The sequence below is a fragment of the Phyllopteryx taeniolatus genome, chromosome 17 (genome assembly GCF_024500385.1).
Source record: "Phyllopteryx taeniolatus isolate TA_2022b chromosome 17, UOR_Ptae_1.2, whole genome shotgun sequence".
NCBI lineage: Eukaryota > Metazoa > Chordata > Actinopteri > Syngnathiformes > Syngnathidae > Phyllopteryx > Phyllopteryx taeniolatus.
This window is the reverse complement of record NC_084518.1, coordinates 15,518,466-15,538,175: the sequence shown is the minus strand read 5'-3', so window position 1 is coordinate 15,538,175 and position 19,710 is coordinate 15,518,466. Positions and strand designations below refer to the sequence as shown.

General features: G+C 41.2%; 1 protein-coding gene across 1 annotated transcript; it reads left to right on the top strand.

Annotated features, from left to right (window-relative positions):
- The first annotated feature begins 6,407 nt into the window (after nt 1-6,407).
- Nucleotides 6,408-18,781, top strand: pitpnab (phosphatidylinositol transfer protein, alpha b). Its single transcript, XM_061752418.1, has 12 exons — nt 6,408-6,637; nt 8,890-8,920; nt 11,380-11,525; nt 12,506-12,597; nt 13,050-13,057; nt 13,263-13,337; nt 13,937-14,020; nt 14,106-14,183; nt 14,724-14,834; nt 14,906-15,028; nt 15,115-15,203; nt 16,488-18,781. Exons 1-11 carry the CDS (start codon nt 6,621-6,623, stop codon nt 15,160-15,162), a joined length of 813 nt encoding a protein of 270 aa, XP_061608402.1. The 5' UTR covers nt 6,408-6,620; the 3' UTR covers nt 15,163-15,203; nt 16,488-18,781.
- Nucleotides 18,782-19,710: the final 929 nt, after the last annotated feature.

Below are 19,710 nucleotides of genomic sequence, written 5' to 3'. Positions count from 1 at the left end.
TGCAAAATTACCAAGCTTTTTTGATTATTCCGTCTAACATGTTGGCGGCAAGTGGCATCACAGTTTCGGAGCGAGGGCCCAATCATCAGCTAACGTAGACTTAAAAAGAAATTCCACTGTGAACCAGACCGTGTTTATGTATCCTATAGCCGTTGCTTTTTACAGTCATGAACGACCAGAACTTGTTTACGCTTCTCATCCGACTCCCCCCCTCCATTTCGCTGTGTCAATATTAGGTTAAGCTGTAAGTCACGCGTTTATGTGTCGGCCAGTGGCACAATGCTGCGGTGACGGCAGCCTTTTAGTCAAAGAGGACATGTGGAAACACATTCTGTGGGATGTACTCGCAAGGGAGGACAATGATTAGTCACTTATGAGGTAGGAATTATGGAATACCCTCCCCCAAGACTTTCAAAATGAGTTAGTGAACATCTGCAAGTGGGATCTTAATAACTCAAAGGAAAATCTCTTGATTTAGAATGGGCCTTTGAAGACTGAAACTGTTCAACCTTTAAATTGTTTGAATTTTGAATTAATTTTCATGACACAAATTAATCGAACTAGTGAGAAATGTCTGCTGAAGTTGAGCTGCTTTGTCTTGTCCAATTTTGTTCACTGTGTAATAAGAGTCCACATTGAAAAACAACAGTGAGATTTGAGATACGAGCATTTGCACTGATCTGGATCTTTAATTTGCTCTCTTAATGAAACTCGGTTCAACCTGCTAATTTCATTTTATTTTACAGGGTTTTTTTGTTTTAGAGCTGTCACAAATGTCTGAATTCCCTTAAAATGTTATCAGAACATCCTTAGAAGAATATTTCTTAACCCTTGAGAGGTCCTTTGGACAGTCACCTTCATTTGTCCCTTTCGACAAAAATGATCACCTCCCCCAAAATAAAAATCTTTTCTACAGTGTTGCCTTAAGAGATGAGTTTAATTTGTTTCGTGACCATGCTCATAACGTAAAACACTCATATTTCAAATCATATTTCCCCACTGGAATGGATGGAAATGGCATTAATTATATTCCAGTCTATCCCCCCGTAAAAACATAACAACTTTACAGAAAAGAGTAAAAGGGAGGATTTTGCTGCATGCGTTGAATATGGGCAAGAAAAGGGAAAAGTAGCTTCATCTGGTAGATAATTATAAAAAGATGTAAAGTGGAACCCTGCACATTTGTGGTTCAGCATCCCCCCAAAGAAACCAAGTCCTGTTTTTCGTGTAAAAATGCTCATTGGTGGCATATCCCTGCTATTTCCCTAACCCCCGCGAATAGAGGGAGTCTTGTGTACCTTGATAGCCAGTAGTCCAAATTAAAACCTAAACATTAGTTTCTCTTAAGATAAATGTGGAATTAGAAAATGATATTTTTATTCAGACATTTCGCTACGAGCAAATGTGTCGATTTTTGTGTCTTTTTAACACTTAAGGCTAATTTACAGAAAGAAAAAAAAAAGATAATTCCAAATTAAAAAAAGAATATGAATATCCTCTGGCAAATTCAGTCTATTTGTAAAATACCATTGCAATATGCAGGTGTTTGTTGTCTGGACAGAATATTTGCACTGCATTTTCCAAACAACACAACATAAAAAATTTTTTACCCATTAGCACAGCTTGATTTCTTGTTTTATGGGCTTTTTTTTTTTTTTTACAACCATTTGACATTCACGAATTGATGGTCGTAAAATGCCGACCTGTCATTCATTTCAGCTGTTGCTGTCTGTTCACTGTCTGACAATAACAGTTTGGCAGATAGTGAAGGATTCTTCTAAAAAGAGGCACAAGCTGTTGATTGTCACTCCCAGTTGAAGTTTAGTGTCAAACGAAACTTAAAGCAAAAAGAATTACACTTTGTGGATTGAAAAGAGCCGCATAGAAAGTCCGCTTAGCCTAATGCTAACAAACAATACAGAATGCCTAAGAAGCATCGGTGTCGTGTATCATAACCCTTAAGCAATGCATCTTTGAACACAAATGGTGGGGCAACGCGTGTAGACAGACAATATAACAATACTCACAAGGATATATTCATTATCCTGTCTGAGAAGTACTGATATTAATTACTGCATCTTACTGAGGAGTTGTGACCTTCTCTAGTTACTGTATCCTTAAATCTGCATCATACCGCCCTCTGTTGGCCAAGGCATGCCCATCAGAAGGAGCCGCACATCACATTGAATTATTGATGCGCAAACTTTTTCACTGTATTTAATTATGTTATTAATATGTTTGTATAAAGTACAATATTATACAGTGCTTTTTTTAAATTAAAAAAAACATTACAATATTTTTTTTGGGGGCAGGAGGCTGTAACGATGGATGGCATTTGCATTCATCTCAGAAGGGAAAGATAATTTGTGATGGGAGTGTTTGGACATTTTTGTCCATTTTGACGTACATTCTTCCTTGAGTTGAGATTGAGTCATTACTTTTTTTTTACCCTATGTCATGTCATCTTTGTGTTTCTTTTTTTTTTTTTGAATCAATCACCTTCACTCTAGCTTCTCGCATCTGTGATTTGTTATGTGATTAGCTTTGTTTGTTTATTTATGTATTTATTTTTCGTTGATCCACCTGTGTATCATTTCTTAATTCAGTCCATGTCAGATAGGCTCCTCGTTCTAGCCAAACCACCTGCTTTGCTCAGCTCAATTTTGTTGGTGTTGGTGTGCGTTGTTTTTTGTAACTCACTCTTTTACAGATATTTTTCTCCACTCGTCAGTTTAATAAATCTCAACTAGCTCTTCTGTTCTCACCAGAGCACAGCTGCATCCACACCATGAATCTCAGCATCTCGGGAGGTATTTTTGCCCCCTTTGGATCTTTGGAAAGAATCATACTCTCTCATCCATTTCCCTTTTTATTTTGCAATGACGACATCACGTCAAATGACTTTTAATCGCTTGGGAAACTTGCGAAGGGACCGTAACCGCTAACCGAAACTTAACTTAAAAATAGAACTCGTAGCCTGTCGCTAAATGTGACGACAGATTTATGTCTCCAGGCTCACACACCAGGACTGGAAAGTAATGCCTCACCAGCTGTAGTCAGCATCCAGCACAGCTGCCGCCTGTGCCGTAATGACGTTTATTAAAAACGAGCGAAACCCGAAACGTGGGAGGTGTGTGTTCACCTTCAATCAGCCACAGGTCAAGTCAGAACTTTTTTTCTCCAGGAGCCACCCGGGCCGGGACAAGCTGGAAACATCTGGAAAGGTTTAACTCGGGACGAACACAAAGGGGCTATAAGTGGTACACAGGCGTGTGACACTCCAAAACATGACGCCTGTGTAAAACGTTGACGTCATGGTTTGTGAGTGGCTGCTTGGTGTTTAGCTCTTTTGATTAGCTTCTGAGTGTCTGGATGTGTGACATGCCAAACATTCAGTTCCCTGTGAGTAATCGCATACTTTGCGCCGCTTTTTTTTTTTTTTATAGCAACAACCTGATGCTTGGGTATGAAAATGATGCGGAGTAAAGGCGGATAAATCCTAGTTTTAACAGGGTGTGTAAAAGGGCATTTTGTTTCCAACTTTATTACTTATGTTTATGTAGTTGATTACCTACCTGTGTCATGGACTAGACAAGACTAGGTTGGACTAGATCCCTGTATTTAAGTCTACCTGAGACACAGGTGCTGACCCACCTGTGTTGCAGATCTGACACCAGATTTAACAGGCTATTGAAAAGGAGTTTGTTTCCAGCCAATGGTCTTATAAGTTATGACATATCTACTCGCATTTTCCATGTAGGTTACGGCCAACTGTGTCCTGGACTAGACAAGACTAGGTTGGACTGGAGTCCTGAACCTTATTTGCCTGAGACACAGGAGTTATAATTTACTGATAATTTTGCATGAAAGGTGCAGTGATAGTGAGCATTATTATCTTTTCCAAGGCAGAATTTTACACCTCTCTTGTATTAGTTCTCACTAGATCGTACAGGAATTCTTGTGTGTACAGTGACACCCGCTGGTTTAACGCCCATCCTGCAACTTTAAATTTCATCCATCCACCCATCCATCCATTCATCCAGCCATTTTCAACACTGCTTATCGTGGTTAGGGTCGCGGGGCACTGGAGCCTATCCCAGCTGAGTTCGGGCGAAAGGCGGACTACACCCTGAACTGGTCGCCAGTGAGTCGCAGGGCACATATAGACACGGACAACCATTCACACCGTCACTGAGTGGGAACTGAACCCACGCTGCCCACACCAAAGTCAGGCGAGTGTACCACTACACCATCAGTGACTCACTTTAAATTTCACTGGGTTCTAATTTAGCACTAAACCACTAACTACTAGTAGACAGTAACAGTGTAAAAACAGAATAAAGTGAGTCTTAATTGACTGTGCAGTTATACGGGTGAGGGAAAAATATTTTTAGTTGCATCTGGTACGGGATTATCACATTGATTTGGTTCAGTATAGAAACCTGGCAGTCTTAAAACTGAGTCCTAATTGACTTTGTACATAGACTACTGATCTAACTTTTTTCCTCTACCCGGCACGGGATTATCCCATTAAATTGTATTCGTCAAATGTATAACTATAATAAACCTGACAATACTGAAGAATAATATACAGTTTTAATTTACTTTGTACACATGCGAGTGATCAAACATTGATTTTTTTCTTTTTTTTTTTGTCTACATCTGGCACATGATTTCAATGGCCACAAACACTTGAAAGTGTTAAGACAAAATATAGAAAGTCTTAATTGACTGTAAATACAGGTACACAAGAGTAATTTTTTTCCTGCACGCAGCACAGGATTATCACATGGATTTGGCTGCATCTTGGCAGTGTTAAATAAGAATATACACATTGAATTTTTACATCGTGATCAGACTCTTTTGCATCCAGCACTGAATTATCACATAGAGTTGGACGCATCCTTAGTATAACTACTAAAATGTGTTACACAAACATTAAACACACACTAAATGACTTTGTACATAATTTATACTAGTGATCAAACTTTATTTTGCTTCCAGCACGGGATTGCCGCATATGAGTTGGCTGCATCTTCAAATATAACAACAACTAAAACCTGTCAATGCCAAATAAGAATTAAAAAGTCTTATTTGACTTTACATACAAACTAGCGATCTAACTTTTTTTTTCCTGCATCGGGCACGGGATTATCACAAGGAGTTGGCTGCATCCTCAGTATAACAATTACTAAAACCTGACGGTGTTAAAAAGGAATGTACCGTCTTAATTGACTTTGTATACAAACTAGCGAGCTAACGTTTTCTTCCTGCATCCGGCACGGGATTATCACAATGGATCGGCTGTCATTGCTCCCTTCATTCATTCATTGGACGACGGTGGCCCTGACATGCTTCCTGACAGCAAAGCCGAGGATGATGACGAGCGGATGCTGGCCGGTGGATGCAGATGCGCTATAAATACAACAGCAGCTCGCTGTTACATAATGGCCGAGTCTCACGCACACTAACTCACACACGCACGCACACGTTGACCTCTGGGATGCCGATTAAAAGACCTGAGACGCTCCGACTCAGGGGGGACATCTGGAGGTCCCTGGTGTGACTGAGGTCACTCTCCTTGTAAAACTTGACCCTTACTCACACATCACACGAAATATTAGGTACACCCTGCACCATATAATAACATAAATGGAATGCGATAGCCTGCTTTTCACAATGGTAGAAAGGCTCAATTTTGATTGACAGTTGTGAGGTCGACCTCCCCATGAAGTTAGGTAATCGCCACCACTAGATAGATAGATAGATAGATAGATAGATAGATAGATAGATAGATAGATAGATAGATAGATAGATAGATAGATAGATAGATAGATAGATAGATAGAAAATAAGGTCCCTTAAAATAAGGAAATTAAAATAAAATACACTAAAATAAGAAATACCACAATTCTGCCGGCATTAGTAGTAAATTCACTAGTTTTAAGACGTCTGCTATTTCATTAGGCTTACCTAAATGATGCCAAGTCAAATGTTCCTCTTTGATTGGCAGATTTGTTTGCTTAAACGACATAATAAATTCCTCATTTCATTACTTTTTTTCTTTTTTAAGCGGTGTGCCTAATGTTGTGTCCATGTTGAGTGCACGAGCTCTCACGCAGACGTGTCACATTGACGTCACATCGAGCTGCAACTTGATAGGCGTCATTTCTCATGACGCCGACGATGCCTTGCCGCGTGACGTCAGCTAACCTGCGATGACGCCCACGGCACATCCTTAAAGGGCCAGTCACCAAGGCCATACAACTTCTCACTACAATTACTATGAATTATTAGTTCGTGGCGTGCGTTTTGGAACTTAATGGCTCAACTCTCCGCTTAATTACTGCTATTTAATTTCCACCCTCCCCCTCATTATGTCCCACATGGACCCGCCCGTTCCACCACCACCCTCCCTCCTCCCCTCCCATGCACGGCGTCCCCTTTCTGCAGCAGCAGGCCGCGCGCAGGAAGGAAGTCATCGTCCACGCCAGCAGCCTGTCGGCGGCTTGTGGAGCTAGAATGACATAGCTGGTGAAAAAGAGGAAGAGGAAGAGGAGAAAACAGGCATTTGACGGATTTTTTTTTTAAAGCCTTTGTACATCCGCAGCTTGCCCAACGATGCTCATCAAAGAATTGTAAGTATGCGTGTGTGCGCGCGACATTGAGGATGGAGGATGAGAGGATGAAGAGGAGGAGGAAGGGGGTTGGATGTCATATTTTCACCGCATAAAGCGCGGGAGATGATGAAGGCTCTTGCATCATCATCATCATCATCATCATCATCATCATCCTCCTCATCCTGACGTGCAGCATCCGGCGAAGGCATGCGGCGGCTGTGCCCTTCACATTGTGCACATGCTAAAACATAAGGAATGCGAAACAGACATGACTCCCACTCCTCCTTCTCTCCCTCCAGCTCCCATGTTCTTGATGGATGCACGGTGAAGGTGAAACCCCTCACGGGGCCACTCTGGAGGAATGTGTGCAGCTAGGAAGCAAAATCAATAATAATAATTTTAAAAAAAAGATCATGTTAGGTTTTTTAGAGCCCTTGTCAGGATCCTATAGCTATAAATTAGTGTTAGTACCTGAGGCCTACTTAGGAGCAAGGGCAAGGCCATCTTCTCACACCTAGTACAGCGCCCTGTTTTTTTTGTTTTTTTTTGTTAGTTTTTTTTAATGGCGTGATCACGTGGATTAAATCAATAAATCACCACCGCCACACGGAAAAAAAGTGACATGTAGCGATTAGGTACAGTCTGGCCCTCGGAGGTGCGCCTGGAAGTGAATTAAAAAGTGTTAAATGCTCTTAATAGCGATAGCTGCCATGCTCACACCTGTCAGAATAATCCAGATATGTTGTGGGATTAAAAATAAACATCGTAACAAATGAGTTACAATTAATGCAAAAAGTCCTGGTATCAAGATCTGACACTTTGTTTCTTGGTATTTTGGCTTTAATTATGATTATTACTGTTATTTTCGGACGATCCTGCAAGCAGCAGCTGTGTCAATTCGGGGTCGGGCCACAGATTAGACAACAGAGAAAGTGGGATTATGCCAAACTGGACAAAGGCGACATACTTCGCTATAGCGTAGCGCGCTAGCATGTTTCAAACTATTGGACAATATGATGCTGCCAATCATTTGGGAATGTCATATTCGTCAAGGTCACAGATTGAACCCCATTGACCAAGTGGTATGGGTGGCTTGTATAGTTAGTTAGCTCAATCAGTAAGTATTAAAGCCACAATGTGTACTCAATCTGTACTGTAAAACAGGGTACAAAGTGGTGTGGATGGATCGGAGTACACCATGTCAACAGTTAGAATTATAGCCGCAATGTGTCGTGGTTAACCGTTAAACAGCATCGTCAAAATAATTTGTGGCATGCAGCGAAGGCAGCATTAATCCCAAACTGGGCATATGTTGCCTATTTCTGTACCGCCATTAGCATAGCATTTTAAAGACAGGTACATTGTGATTTTGCCTATAGTTTCATACTGTTTCATATCAACAGTTACTGTATCTCAATCAGTAACAAATAAAGCTATAATTTAGGTACATCGTAATGTTGCCCATGGTCACATTCGTCAATGTCACCGATACAAAGTTGTCTGGGCGGTTCTTTTTAGACATACATGAAACATTATACAGTTAACTCAATCAGTAAGAGTTAAAGCCGCAATGTGTCCGTAAAACCGTAGCTTGAAAATAATTTGTGTTGGGCAGTATAGAACTGGGCATAGGCAGTGTATTTCCGTACAGGCGCTAGCATAGCATGGTAGCACGTTTTAAACACCGGTAGATCGTGATGTTGCCGATAGTTTGAGATTGTCCCATTCGTCAAGGTCACAAATGCAACCCGATGGACAAAGTGGTCGGGATGGTCGAGAGAATGCCATGTCAACAGTTAGCTCAATCAGTAAGAATTAAAGCCACAATTTAGGTACATCATGATGTTGCCTATAGTGTAGTTCGCAGCTGTCACGTTCGTCCATGTCACGAATACAATGTTGTCTGGGACTGTGACTATTGTATAGTTAGCTCATTCACTAAGAATTAAAGCCGCTATGCGTTACAATTGTACAGGGGTACATTGTGATGTTGCCTGTAGTTTGGCACAGCCCAATTCATAAAGATCACTGCGACAACTACGTGGACAAAGTGGCCCGGATGATCTAGAATACACTTTGTCGACGGTTAGCTCAATTAGTAAGAAGTCACAAATTAGGTACGTCATGATTAGGGCTGTCACTATCAAATCTTTTTAGAATCGACTCTCCCACTGATTATTGATCATATTCGTCAGCATGTGTCTTTCAGTAAAATGAAACGCATAGTCAATGTTTTTGTATTAATAGCCATCTTCTTTTCTGTCCTGCAGTAGGGTGATTCTTCCTATCTCAGTGGAAGAGGTAAGTTAAAATTTCTAATTTTTGCATCATACGTAACACGGTTAACGAAATTAGCCGAGGTTGTTGCCGCTTGGTTTATTTACTGTACTATATACAATGCTTATCAGATTTACAGATATTTTTATATCTGTGTGTGTGTGTATATATATATATATATATATATATATATATATATATATATATATATATATATAAGGTTATTTGAAGGAGAGGAAGGCAAGGCAAAAACGTGGCGGACCCAAGTGCAGGGAGGCAAGGCAGGAGTCTCAAAAAATTATATTTAATTTCCCAAAAAAGGGGCAAACAAGGGACATGGATAAAGAAAACTAAACAAAGTCCCACAACAGATAACCAAAGTAACAAAGAAACACTTGAATAAACCTAAAACTGTCAACAAAACATGACTGGTAACGAAGACGTGGCACAGACAGAGACAACGATACCTGACAATGACATACTGCAATGACAATGAATCGAACGAAAGCAGGGAACTAAATACAAAGAGATTGACGAGACAACTAGGAACACCTGGACAAGGCACGAGTGGCTGGAGAGAGCTGATTGGTCGACACAAGGTAGAAGGTTGACGAGAACAGGTAGACACAATAACTAAATGAGCACACGACAAACAAGTATTTATCTGTATATATCCAAATATACAAGACCACCATTATCCATTTGTCTTAGAGAAGTGCTTTATTGCGGGCTCTTTCATTTTTAGTGAAAGTGGTTTGGTTTGTTTCTATCCAAACCTCTGTTGATTTTTGGCGTTGAAGAAACTCGTTAAAGCGCACATCTTCAATCGAACAAGCTCTTAAGACTTTAAATCCGTCTCCGGTGGCTCGTAAAAGTCGGTCCTGTTTTCTTTTCGTGCCAACGCCAAGCTGAGCTTAGAAGCGCCTGAAGGACTCTGAGATGCATCTCCTCCATTCTTGACCTTCACATCTACTCGGACCAGTCATACACAAATGTGCGATGTAGCGGTTTTCCCTTGGGGCAGAAAGTGCCACAAAGACAGTACCCGGCCTCGATTTGAAATTCCCTCAAGAAGCGGTTGTGTGTTTCATTTCCAGTCTGTTAATGTTAACAATTGCTCAGCCCCAAAGCGTCATCGCGGCGTGATATTTTCACTCAACAAAATGTATTTCTCTTGGTCACGTTTTCTCAGCTGCTCGTTGCTAGGCAGAATATGTAGAGACGCAATCACTTCCCCGTGGGGGTAAAAATGACAAGGATTACTACTCTGTATTAAACACAAAATATAGATTGGAACAAAAGATAAAGAATGCAGACTACTTGATACAAACTGGATGTACCCCCTTGTCACTAGTGACAAGCATCCATTCACACTTTTTCCCCATTTCATTGTCCTGTGTGTATGGTGCAGCTGCATGTTGCTAGGCAAAATTCCTGAGATGCTAGTCACACCCGTGACAAAATAGAGGGTGATGTGTTGTTTATACATATTAACTTCATAGATGAACCACTACTCAGTATTTTATATACAATACACATTGGACGCCCCTATTATATTGAAAACAACTGTCATCGTCCCGCTGACATCGCCGTGCATCTAAGTATCTGAATGCGTGAAGCAACAGTGGCTGTGTGAACACACACTTCGGCGAGTTCTACCTGAAATTGCACAGACGAATAAATATTGACTACTATTACGCCTTTGGGGCAACAGTTTGACCTGATGGCAGAACGGTATTGGCAACGAACATGGAAAAAGGCATTTAACTGCGTTCATTTCACAGTTGAATCCTTTACCCCTCGAAGTTGACCCGCCATTTTGGATGCGTTTGCCTCACATGAAAATCTTTGACACAAGCCCTTTTCACACAGTTTTTCTTTTTAAAATCTTTTTTCCTGGCTCGCTGTCACTGTATATAATGTGCAGATGTGGGACATGGGGTTAAAATTGACCCACAAATCCATCAATTTCTGAGGAAATATCAGATGCGCAATGTTACGCCACTTTTGTGTTGCAAGCAATTGTTGCGCTGAGGTCTCCATGCATCGAATTATCTAAATGCGTCAAGACGCAGTGGCTGCAAAGGCTGTCGATGTGCATTTGTATCATGGCATAAGGGCTGTACTCTACTTTTACAAATTTTCCAGGAAGGCAGCATGAAACCAGGCTTTTCTGACTCTAAAACCAAATCATACTGTCAACACAGCAGTCCTCGCTTGCAGGTGGTGTCATTGAACGCATTGTGACCCCGCGTTAACAAAGACGTCGCCAAGCCCTGTGTCCGGATTTGCGCCGAGGTTACGCACGCAGTGGATTAGATGCGATTAAGAAAGAAAGGCCGCCATTGTTCTGCACTTCCCGCAGTCACATGGATCAGCAAGATGTTGGGGTGTGTGTGGAGGGATAAGAGCTTGATAAAGAATACAGTCAATTTAAAAAATTAAGCAATAAATAACATGCAAGCGTTTGTCTCCCTTGGCAGTACCAAGTGGGCCAGCTGTACTCGGTGGCCGAGGCCAGCAAGAACGAGACAGGAGGCGGCGAAGGCGTGGAGGTGCTAAAAAACGAACCTTATGAGAAAGATGGAGAGAAGGGGCAATACACGCACAAAATCTACCATTTGCAGAGGTAAGGATGTGCATGTACATGTTAATCACAAAAAAAGGTAGGATGACAGCTGTAACAGAAGGGTGAGGAGGGGGGAGAAGGGGTTTAAAATTCAATCCCCCAATGCCAATTTGACTTAACCACATGGAATTTGGTAGCACGTCTATCACCAGTAGAGCCACAATAAAGTCTTAAGAAGCCATACTGGAAATGACACAGAAAGTCTGCCATTTAGCACTGAAGTACTGCAGTGGCCATTTTAGGCTCCTAATGGCCATTTCCACAGGGGTCCTTCAAAGAGAAACTTGTCATAAAGATATTGGTTGATAGCTAGCACACTTGAACCTTTTATACAAGACAGATGGCGAATCTAGCTGTTGAGGAATTTTGTTTTTTGGCATTTTGTGTGGGTGGAGCATGGCGGCGTAGTTTGATTATTCGCCATAAAACATGACAACTCTGAAAATTCAGCCCCCGAAGCTGGTTTTGCTTAGCAACATGAAATTTGGTCGACATGTCTATCATGAGTAGACCCACATAAAAGTCTCAAAAGCCATGCTAGAAAACACACAGGAAGTCTGCCATTGTATTTCCTGAGGACTCCCCAGAAAACATAATTTTGAGAATTTTGCCCTCGAAGCCAGTTTTGCTCAGCAATACGAAATTCGGTAGAAATATCCAAAACTAGTAGGCCCACAAAAAAAGTCTCAATAAGCTATGCCGGAAAACACACAGGAAGTCTTCCATTTTGGTTTGAAGCGGCCATATTAGTGTTTTGGGCCATTTACAGGGGTCCTTCCGAGACAAACCTGTCCTACAGATTGTTTTCTGATTGCTACCCAATTTGAACCTAGTATATTAGACAGCTGAGATTAATTTCACACTCTGAAGATATTCATAGGTGATCCCTACTTATTAAAAAATATAGCTCCATTAACTCAGCTACTGACACCCCGATTTCCATGTCCCGAAACAAAAAGTATTTCACTCTCGTCTTGCAGTAAAGTGCCGTCCTTCGTCAGAATGTTAGCTCCGGCTTCGGCCCTCAACATCCACGAGAAAGCTTGGAATGCGTACCCATACTGTCGCACAGGTAACACACACACACACACATACATGTACATGCACTCACACTAACACAGCATCATGTTTCACAGCACAGTTGTCCTAACGAGCATACACCAATGCACTCCTGTATACTCCAGGCTAATGTTAATGATGTGGTTTAACATATTCTTGTCCATTTTACATGAAAAAACAGAATACATGTAACGTCGGCTTAGTCTCTTGCTTCTGCGGCACCCTGATGGAGGGCCTGAATAATTTACTGGATGTCCAGCCAGAGAGAGGAGGCATGCAATCACCTGATCCTCTCTCTCACACATACACACACACACACACACACACACATGCACACACACGGACGGACACACGCAAAAGAAATACAGTGTATCGTCAAGTTTTCTGTTTGTCTCAAAATCCCTCAATCGTCTTCTCTTTTTTCTTTCTTTTTCTTTGGCTGCTTTCTTCCACCTGGATACATAGTTATCACTGTAAGTATAATGTAAATGTAATGTTCAAATGTACTTTGAGAGAACACAATCGCTGACGACAGACATTTGATCTCATAGAGACAGCAATGGTAGTCAGGCACCATGACCGTGTGTGTGTGTGAGCGTGCGTGCGTCTGTCTGTCTGTCAGTCTGTCCATATTATTCTTCACCGTCACCGCCAACGCTGTTTCTTCTCCCTCGGCAGAATGAATACATGAAGGACAACTTCCTGATCAAGATCGAAACGTGGCACAAACCCGACCTGGGACGCCAGGATAACGTAACAATGAGCTTTGCATGAGTGTCCTTGCTGCTGGTGTTGTCGGAAATGTCTTCATGTTATTTGAATTCTTGAGCCAATGCCATGAAGCTAATGCAGGAAATGCACTGTATGATCCTGTCTCCTAGTTCTAGTCAGAACTCGTGACTGGTTCTCACGTGTGATCTGACATCACAACGCGATTCTACATTCTAGTTCCATTGGGAACCAATGGAAAGCAGCTAAAACAGGAAACAAACTGTATGATCCCTCCTTCGAGTTGTAGTCGCCACTTGTGACCCTTTGTTTTCCCGTGTTAGTCGACTGTCGAGAATTGAGAGAACCAATGGAAGGCAGCTAATACAGGAAGTAAACTGTACAATCCCTTCGAGTCTAGTCTAGTCAGCACTCATGACTTGTTTTCATGAGTGAACTGACCACAGAAATTGAGTCGACATTCTCTTCTAGATTTTACAGGAATCCAATGAATGGCGGCTAAGACGTGGAATACACTGTTCGATCCATTCTCCGAGTTCTAGTCAGAACTTGTGAATTGCTTTCCCATGTGAGCTGAGCGCAGAAAGCCATGCATTCGTAAAGCAGCCGTGTCATTGTTTCAGGTGCACAGTTTGGATGCAGAAACCTGGAAGAAGGTGGATGTGGTCTACCTTGACATTGCCGACAGAACCCAAGTGGAGCCCAAGGTTGAGAATCTATTTCGATAACCACTGGTGTGGACTTTGAAGCACACCATATTGATGTGAAGTGTTCTTTGTATTTTCTCGGCAGGACTACAAGCCAGAGGAGGATCCCTGCAGGTACAAGTCGGTGAAGACGGGACGAGGCCCACTAGGACCAGACTGGCGGGTACGGACTTACATCGTATAAGTTCGCTAAGGCTTGTATTTGAGGCTAAACGCAATGTTTGTTGCTGAACCTTTTCTAATTAGAACAAAAAAAAAAAAAAAACGATCTAATGTTCATAATGAGGTCATGTTGTATGATGGCCGTGTCTTGAAGCAATCGTGACATTTGTACATGTATTTAATAACAGCAGAGGTTTGCAGTTTGCTGCCTCAACCTGTCTTTTATGGACCATTTTGAAGACAAGATAATAGCAAACATAAATAGTTGCGAAGTTATAATGTTGTATGGTCGCTTCCTACCTGGCAGAACCCAGCAGAGAGCAATTAATTCTGGCCCAAGTTTGCCACCTAAACATGCTGCTGGAGAAATCAAAACAATAAAGAAACAGAGAATGAAATTCAATGCAGAGTATTCATAACTAGGACATTAAGTGGTTTGGTCGCTACACCTGTATTTCAGCCATCATTTATGAATATATTTGATCACTAACGCTGTCTAAACGTTGTGCAGGAATTGACACATACATGTTTGTTCCTGCAGAAGGAGCTCCCTAACAAGAAAGACTGCCCACACATGTGTGCCTACAAGCTGGTCACGGTCAAGTTCAAGTGGTGGGGCCTGCAGAACAAAGTGGAGAGCTTCATCCAAAAGGTCCGTTTTGGTGGTTTTGGGTCGGCCGCCACCCAACGCAGCAACTCAATTTCCTTTACGTGCCTCCGCAGCAAGAGAAGCGCCTGTTCACCAACTTCCACCGTCAGTTGTTCTGCTGGATTGACAAGTGGATCGACTTGAACATGGAGGACATCCGCCGCATGGAGGAGGAGACGCGCAAGGAGCTGGACGAGGTAATGGAGGGAAGGAACGAAGGAAGGACTGAAGGGAAGGACGCGAGGAAGTGGAATATCTTCATTGAGTGTGGCTCGTCTTGTAGATGCGAGTGAAGGATCCGGTGAAAGGCATGGTGGCGTTAGAGGATTGAGGTCGCCCCCCCCCAACACGGTGAATGCTGCTGCTCATCAGGTGAGAGATCACGGTATCAGTTCAATAGTGAGGCGCTCACTATTTGTGGTGTGTTTTGAAAGGGGGGGAATTAGTGCCATCTGGTGGACGAATATAAAAATAAACTTGTCATTCCTCTCGAAAAGAAAAGAAAATGGTACCTCGACTTGCGAGTAACCCAACTTACAAGGTTTTTCAAGATAGGGCCAATCTTTTGTCTTGAGTTGCGAGCAACAATTTGAGTTACGAGGGCTAGATGGTGGCAGCAAACTTAACAAAAAAGAGCAGTGTGGCAGATAATGAACAATTCAAGTTGTTTATTGCCACTTCCAGTTAAAGTTTACTGTAGAACGAAACAGATACCAAAGAGAATTACACGTTGTGTATTTAACCAAACCTCATTAACAACTTCGTCTGTGAACATCCACTAGCTTAATGCTAACACTATACAAAACACCATAGAGGGGCTAACGAAAGTAGCATCGATGAAGCGGTAATTATTGTCTTTTAAAAAAACTTTTATTTGAACACAAGCAGTAGCAACACGTGCAGAAAGAGCATACGACAATACTCCCGGGCATATATGTCTGTCACTGAAATGCACCAGAGCTTTCTTAATAAATATTTTATTTCTGGATACAAAGGGAGACCAAGCCTTAACTATACTTACTTAACTATATTTAGAATTGTATATGTACATGTGACTAAAAAGCGAAGCTGGGCGAGTCTCTGTCACCAAAATGTGCAAGTCTAGTCAATGAATGGCCTCTGAAATATATATATATATATATATATATATGGTCACTGATGGTGTAGTGGTACACTTGCCACTCGGTGCGGGCAGCGTGGGTTCAGTTCCCACTCAGTGATGGTGTGAATGTGAGTGCGAATGTGCCCTGTGACTGACTGGCGACCAGTTCAGGGTGTAGTCCGCCTTTCGCTGGGATAGGCTCCAGCGTCCCGTGACCCTAACCAGGATACGCGGTGTTGAAAATGGATGAATGGATGGATGGATGGATGGATATATATATATAGCAGTTGTTCTGTTGAAACAGTAAGTATGTGTGCGAGGGTCAATTGCCAGTTGTGCGGGTGTGAGTTGCCAATTTTTTGCACGATTGTCCAGTTCAGGCGTGTTCGGCCGCATCGCTCAGTGTGCGGCAGGCCTTAATTTCCAATGCTTATACCAACCGACTCCACCTACCCTGGGGGAAATTGGTCAACGTTGTAGGCTTTGATGAGTCTTTTATGATATCTGAGCCAAAATCGAGCATTTTCCTCAATGCTGCATTCTCTTTCTTTCAGACCCGAATACCGAGACACCAGCGGATTGAAGTCCTCCTCCCATTTCAACCGACGCGACATCTGGCCGTCCCCTTCAAATTCCCAATCCTGACGTGACGACCCTCCGTCCCAAATTCCTTCGCTCGGTACTGCCTGGTTTTCAGGTAGCTGGACCCAGTAAAGTCCTCGTCTCTAGTCTTCGTCCTTCCCCCGTTCACTGACAGCTCTGAGGCGTCCGGTAGAAAATCAATAGATTCATTTATTTGTCAATTCATTCCCAGAACCACAGAAAGTTATTTATCTCTGCCATGTAGGATTTACTGAAGCTATTCCGAAATTGTACATATATACACACTATGCTGGGTGGGTGGGGAGTGGGGTGGAGTCAATGTGTTGAATAATGCAGTATTTATATACTGTACATATAAATATATATAGATAATATATCAACAGGGTTTTTAAAATGATTTTGTCTGTAAGTCTGGACTTTTTTTTCTCCCCACCAGATGCTGTGTGTTTATTTTTTCATTACATCTTTTCTTTCCTTTAGCGTCATTGTTTTTTTTTTTTTTTGCTACAGTGGTACAAATCGCCAGGTCAAAAGTTGTGTTTTTTGTTTTTGTTTTTTTTTTGCCCTGGTAATATTCTGCTGCTTTGTGACCTTGTGTGTTTGCGTGCGTTTGTGTGTGTGATCTCACAAGTTTTTCCAAATGAAGGAATTACCATTCATTTAGCATGAGGACTAAACATGCTTACTCTCCAATTAATTCAATTTTTAAAGCCCCGTTTCCACCGAGAAGCACAGTTCGGTACGCAATTTAGAATGTTTCCATTGGCAGTTAACAGTTAAAAGTTAACAGGGGAAATTTGGTCAACTCTTTGATGTCAGGCTAAGTACATTTTGTGTTTTCATCATCAATAATTGTTAAGGTATTTTGATCAAAATTGCGTGTGAGTCATAATGCCAAACAGGAGAAGTTGGATTTCAACACAATAATTTGATACTACATGAAGGATGTTGTGAGGGTATCAAAAAAAATGATGTACTTCAGCACCTTGGGTACACTTCTCGTAAATAGTTAATGCAGAAAATTTGGTCAACACAATAACTCCTAAGTGAAGGACAGATCATTTTCCATTGCCAAATATTGTAAATTGAACAAAAGAAATGTTCTGTACTTTCGCATTTTTTGGCACATTTATGATGGGGTACCATACTGGGCTATGGTTATACACCAAAGGCGCGACAATAATATCGCGATGTATCATGCAATACAGTATTGTTATCAAAAATATCATTATCGTAGCGGACCGACAACTTTTCGACAACTTTAAATTTTATGAGAATTGGTGAAAACACGATTTATTACGTATTAAATGTGTACACATACTAAATACAATGATGACTACAGAAAACAAAATGCTAAAATATCAGCTATATGTCGGACTAAAACGTGTTATCATATTTAATAACGCCTATAAACTTTTTTTGTGACATAGATGTCATGAAAATATAGCTGTATCGTGAAACTGTGATATTGTTGGCAAAATTATATCGTATTGAGACTGGACCGAACTGGACCGCTGTGGGAACTAGGCTTTAGCGAGTCACCTTCTCTCCACTGGATAAACGAACTTATCCAGCGATAGCAATAACTGCCATGATGACGGAAAAGTCCCAACTCCATTGTTTCTGCTTCGGGGGATTTTTTCATTTTTATTTTTTTTTAGATCGACCTCTGGCCTATTGTTTTTGAGATGTGTGCATGAGCGTACGTGCATGTGTGTGTGTGTGTGTTGCGTTCAGTGATGTGACTGTTTTTGTTGTACGTTTGTACAAACTGTCCGAGCCAGAAGCCTATTGATATACCATTTTTGTGCAATATGTCAAAAACCCTTAAAAATATTTGAATACATAATTTGAAAAGATGATTAAGGTAACAAATCAGCACGTTCGCTGTCCACTCTCCGGACTTCCAAGCCATCTCCAGGCTTCCATAAAGTATTGTACTGTATTGCAGGACGGCATAAAAAAAAAACATTTTTGTTGTTGTTTTAAATGTTGTCGTCGTGCTGTTGTCATTCCAAGCTAAACTTCACATTTAAAGGCCAAAATTGTAACAGTAACACCCCCAAAATGATTTTTTATCTCCTTCAACTCTCTCACTCGTGTGTTAGCTTGCCCCTTGCATTTTCTAGATCTTTTCTTGTGGATTTGTGCCTTTTTTTTGTTGTCATCGTTATCTTCCAATAACATAAACTGTACATTGGAAACGTGAATTGAAAAAATGAATAAAACAAAACAAAAAAGAGAAGTGAAGAAATGTATTTTACAGTTTTTTTTCCACGCGTGAATATTAAATTCCAACTATATGAATCTCTATTTCTCACAGTCACAAACACATGCACTCATATACACACACACACACACACGCACACACACACACTTTGCACACTAATGGTGAAATTAATCAGGCTTTGGTCCACAAAGATTACATCAAATCCTGCTTACAGAGACATTTTGTGACAAGTTCATGACCTCGAAGCTGAAAATATCTATCTTACATATATTTAATGGGAGTGTAGATTTTATTCACAACCACTGAAGGACCACTGGAAAAGGACAAACCGAGCCTAAAATGGCTGCTTCTAACTCGAATGGTCAACTTCCTGTGCCTTTGAGGGTATACTGTAGGTTACTTTCCGTGGGTCGACTCATGATAGACATGTCTACCAAATTTCATGTTGCTAAGTGAAACTAATTTTGGGTGGTAAATTTAACCACAACTTATCAGTTTTGTTTGTTTGTGGTGAGTTATCCAACTTCAGTGCCATGCTCCGCATTCAACAAATCAGTCAAACTGGCCTTTTTTTATGTTGAGTCAATCGACCATGCTGTTCACTCACAACATCTTGAAAACTAAATTCGTTCATAACCTAGCCTTATTTGTCTGTCTAGCATACATGGTTCAAATTTGGCAGCAGTTGGGAAAAATCTCTTGGGCAAGTTTGTCTTTGATGGACACCTGGAAATGGCCAAAAATGGCAGCTTCAAACTGAAAGGCCTGCCTTCCTGTCATTTTTAAGTCATAGATTATTGACACTTTTTTACGGGTCTACTCATGATATACATTTCTACCAAATTTAATGTTGCTAAGTTAAACTGGTTTTGAGGGTTGATTTTTCAAACACAACTCATTAGTTGTTTTTTTTAAACGCTGAGTCAACCAACTCCGCCACAATC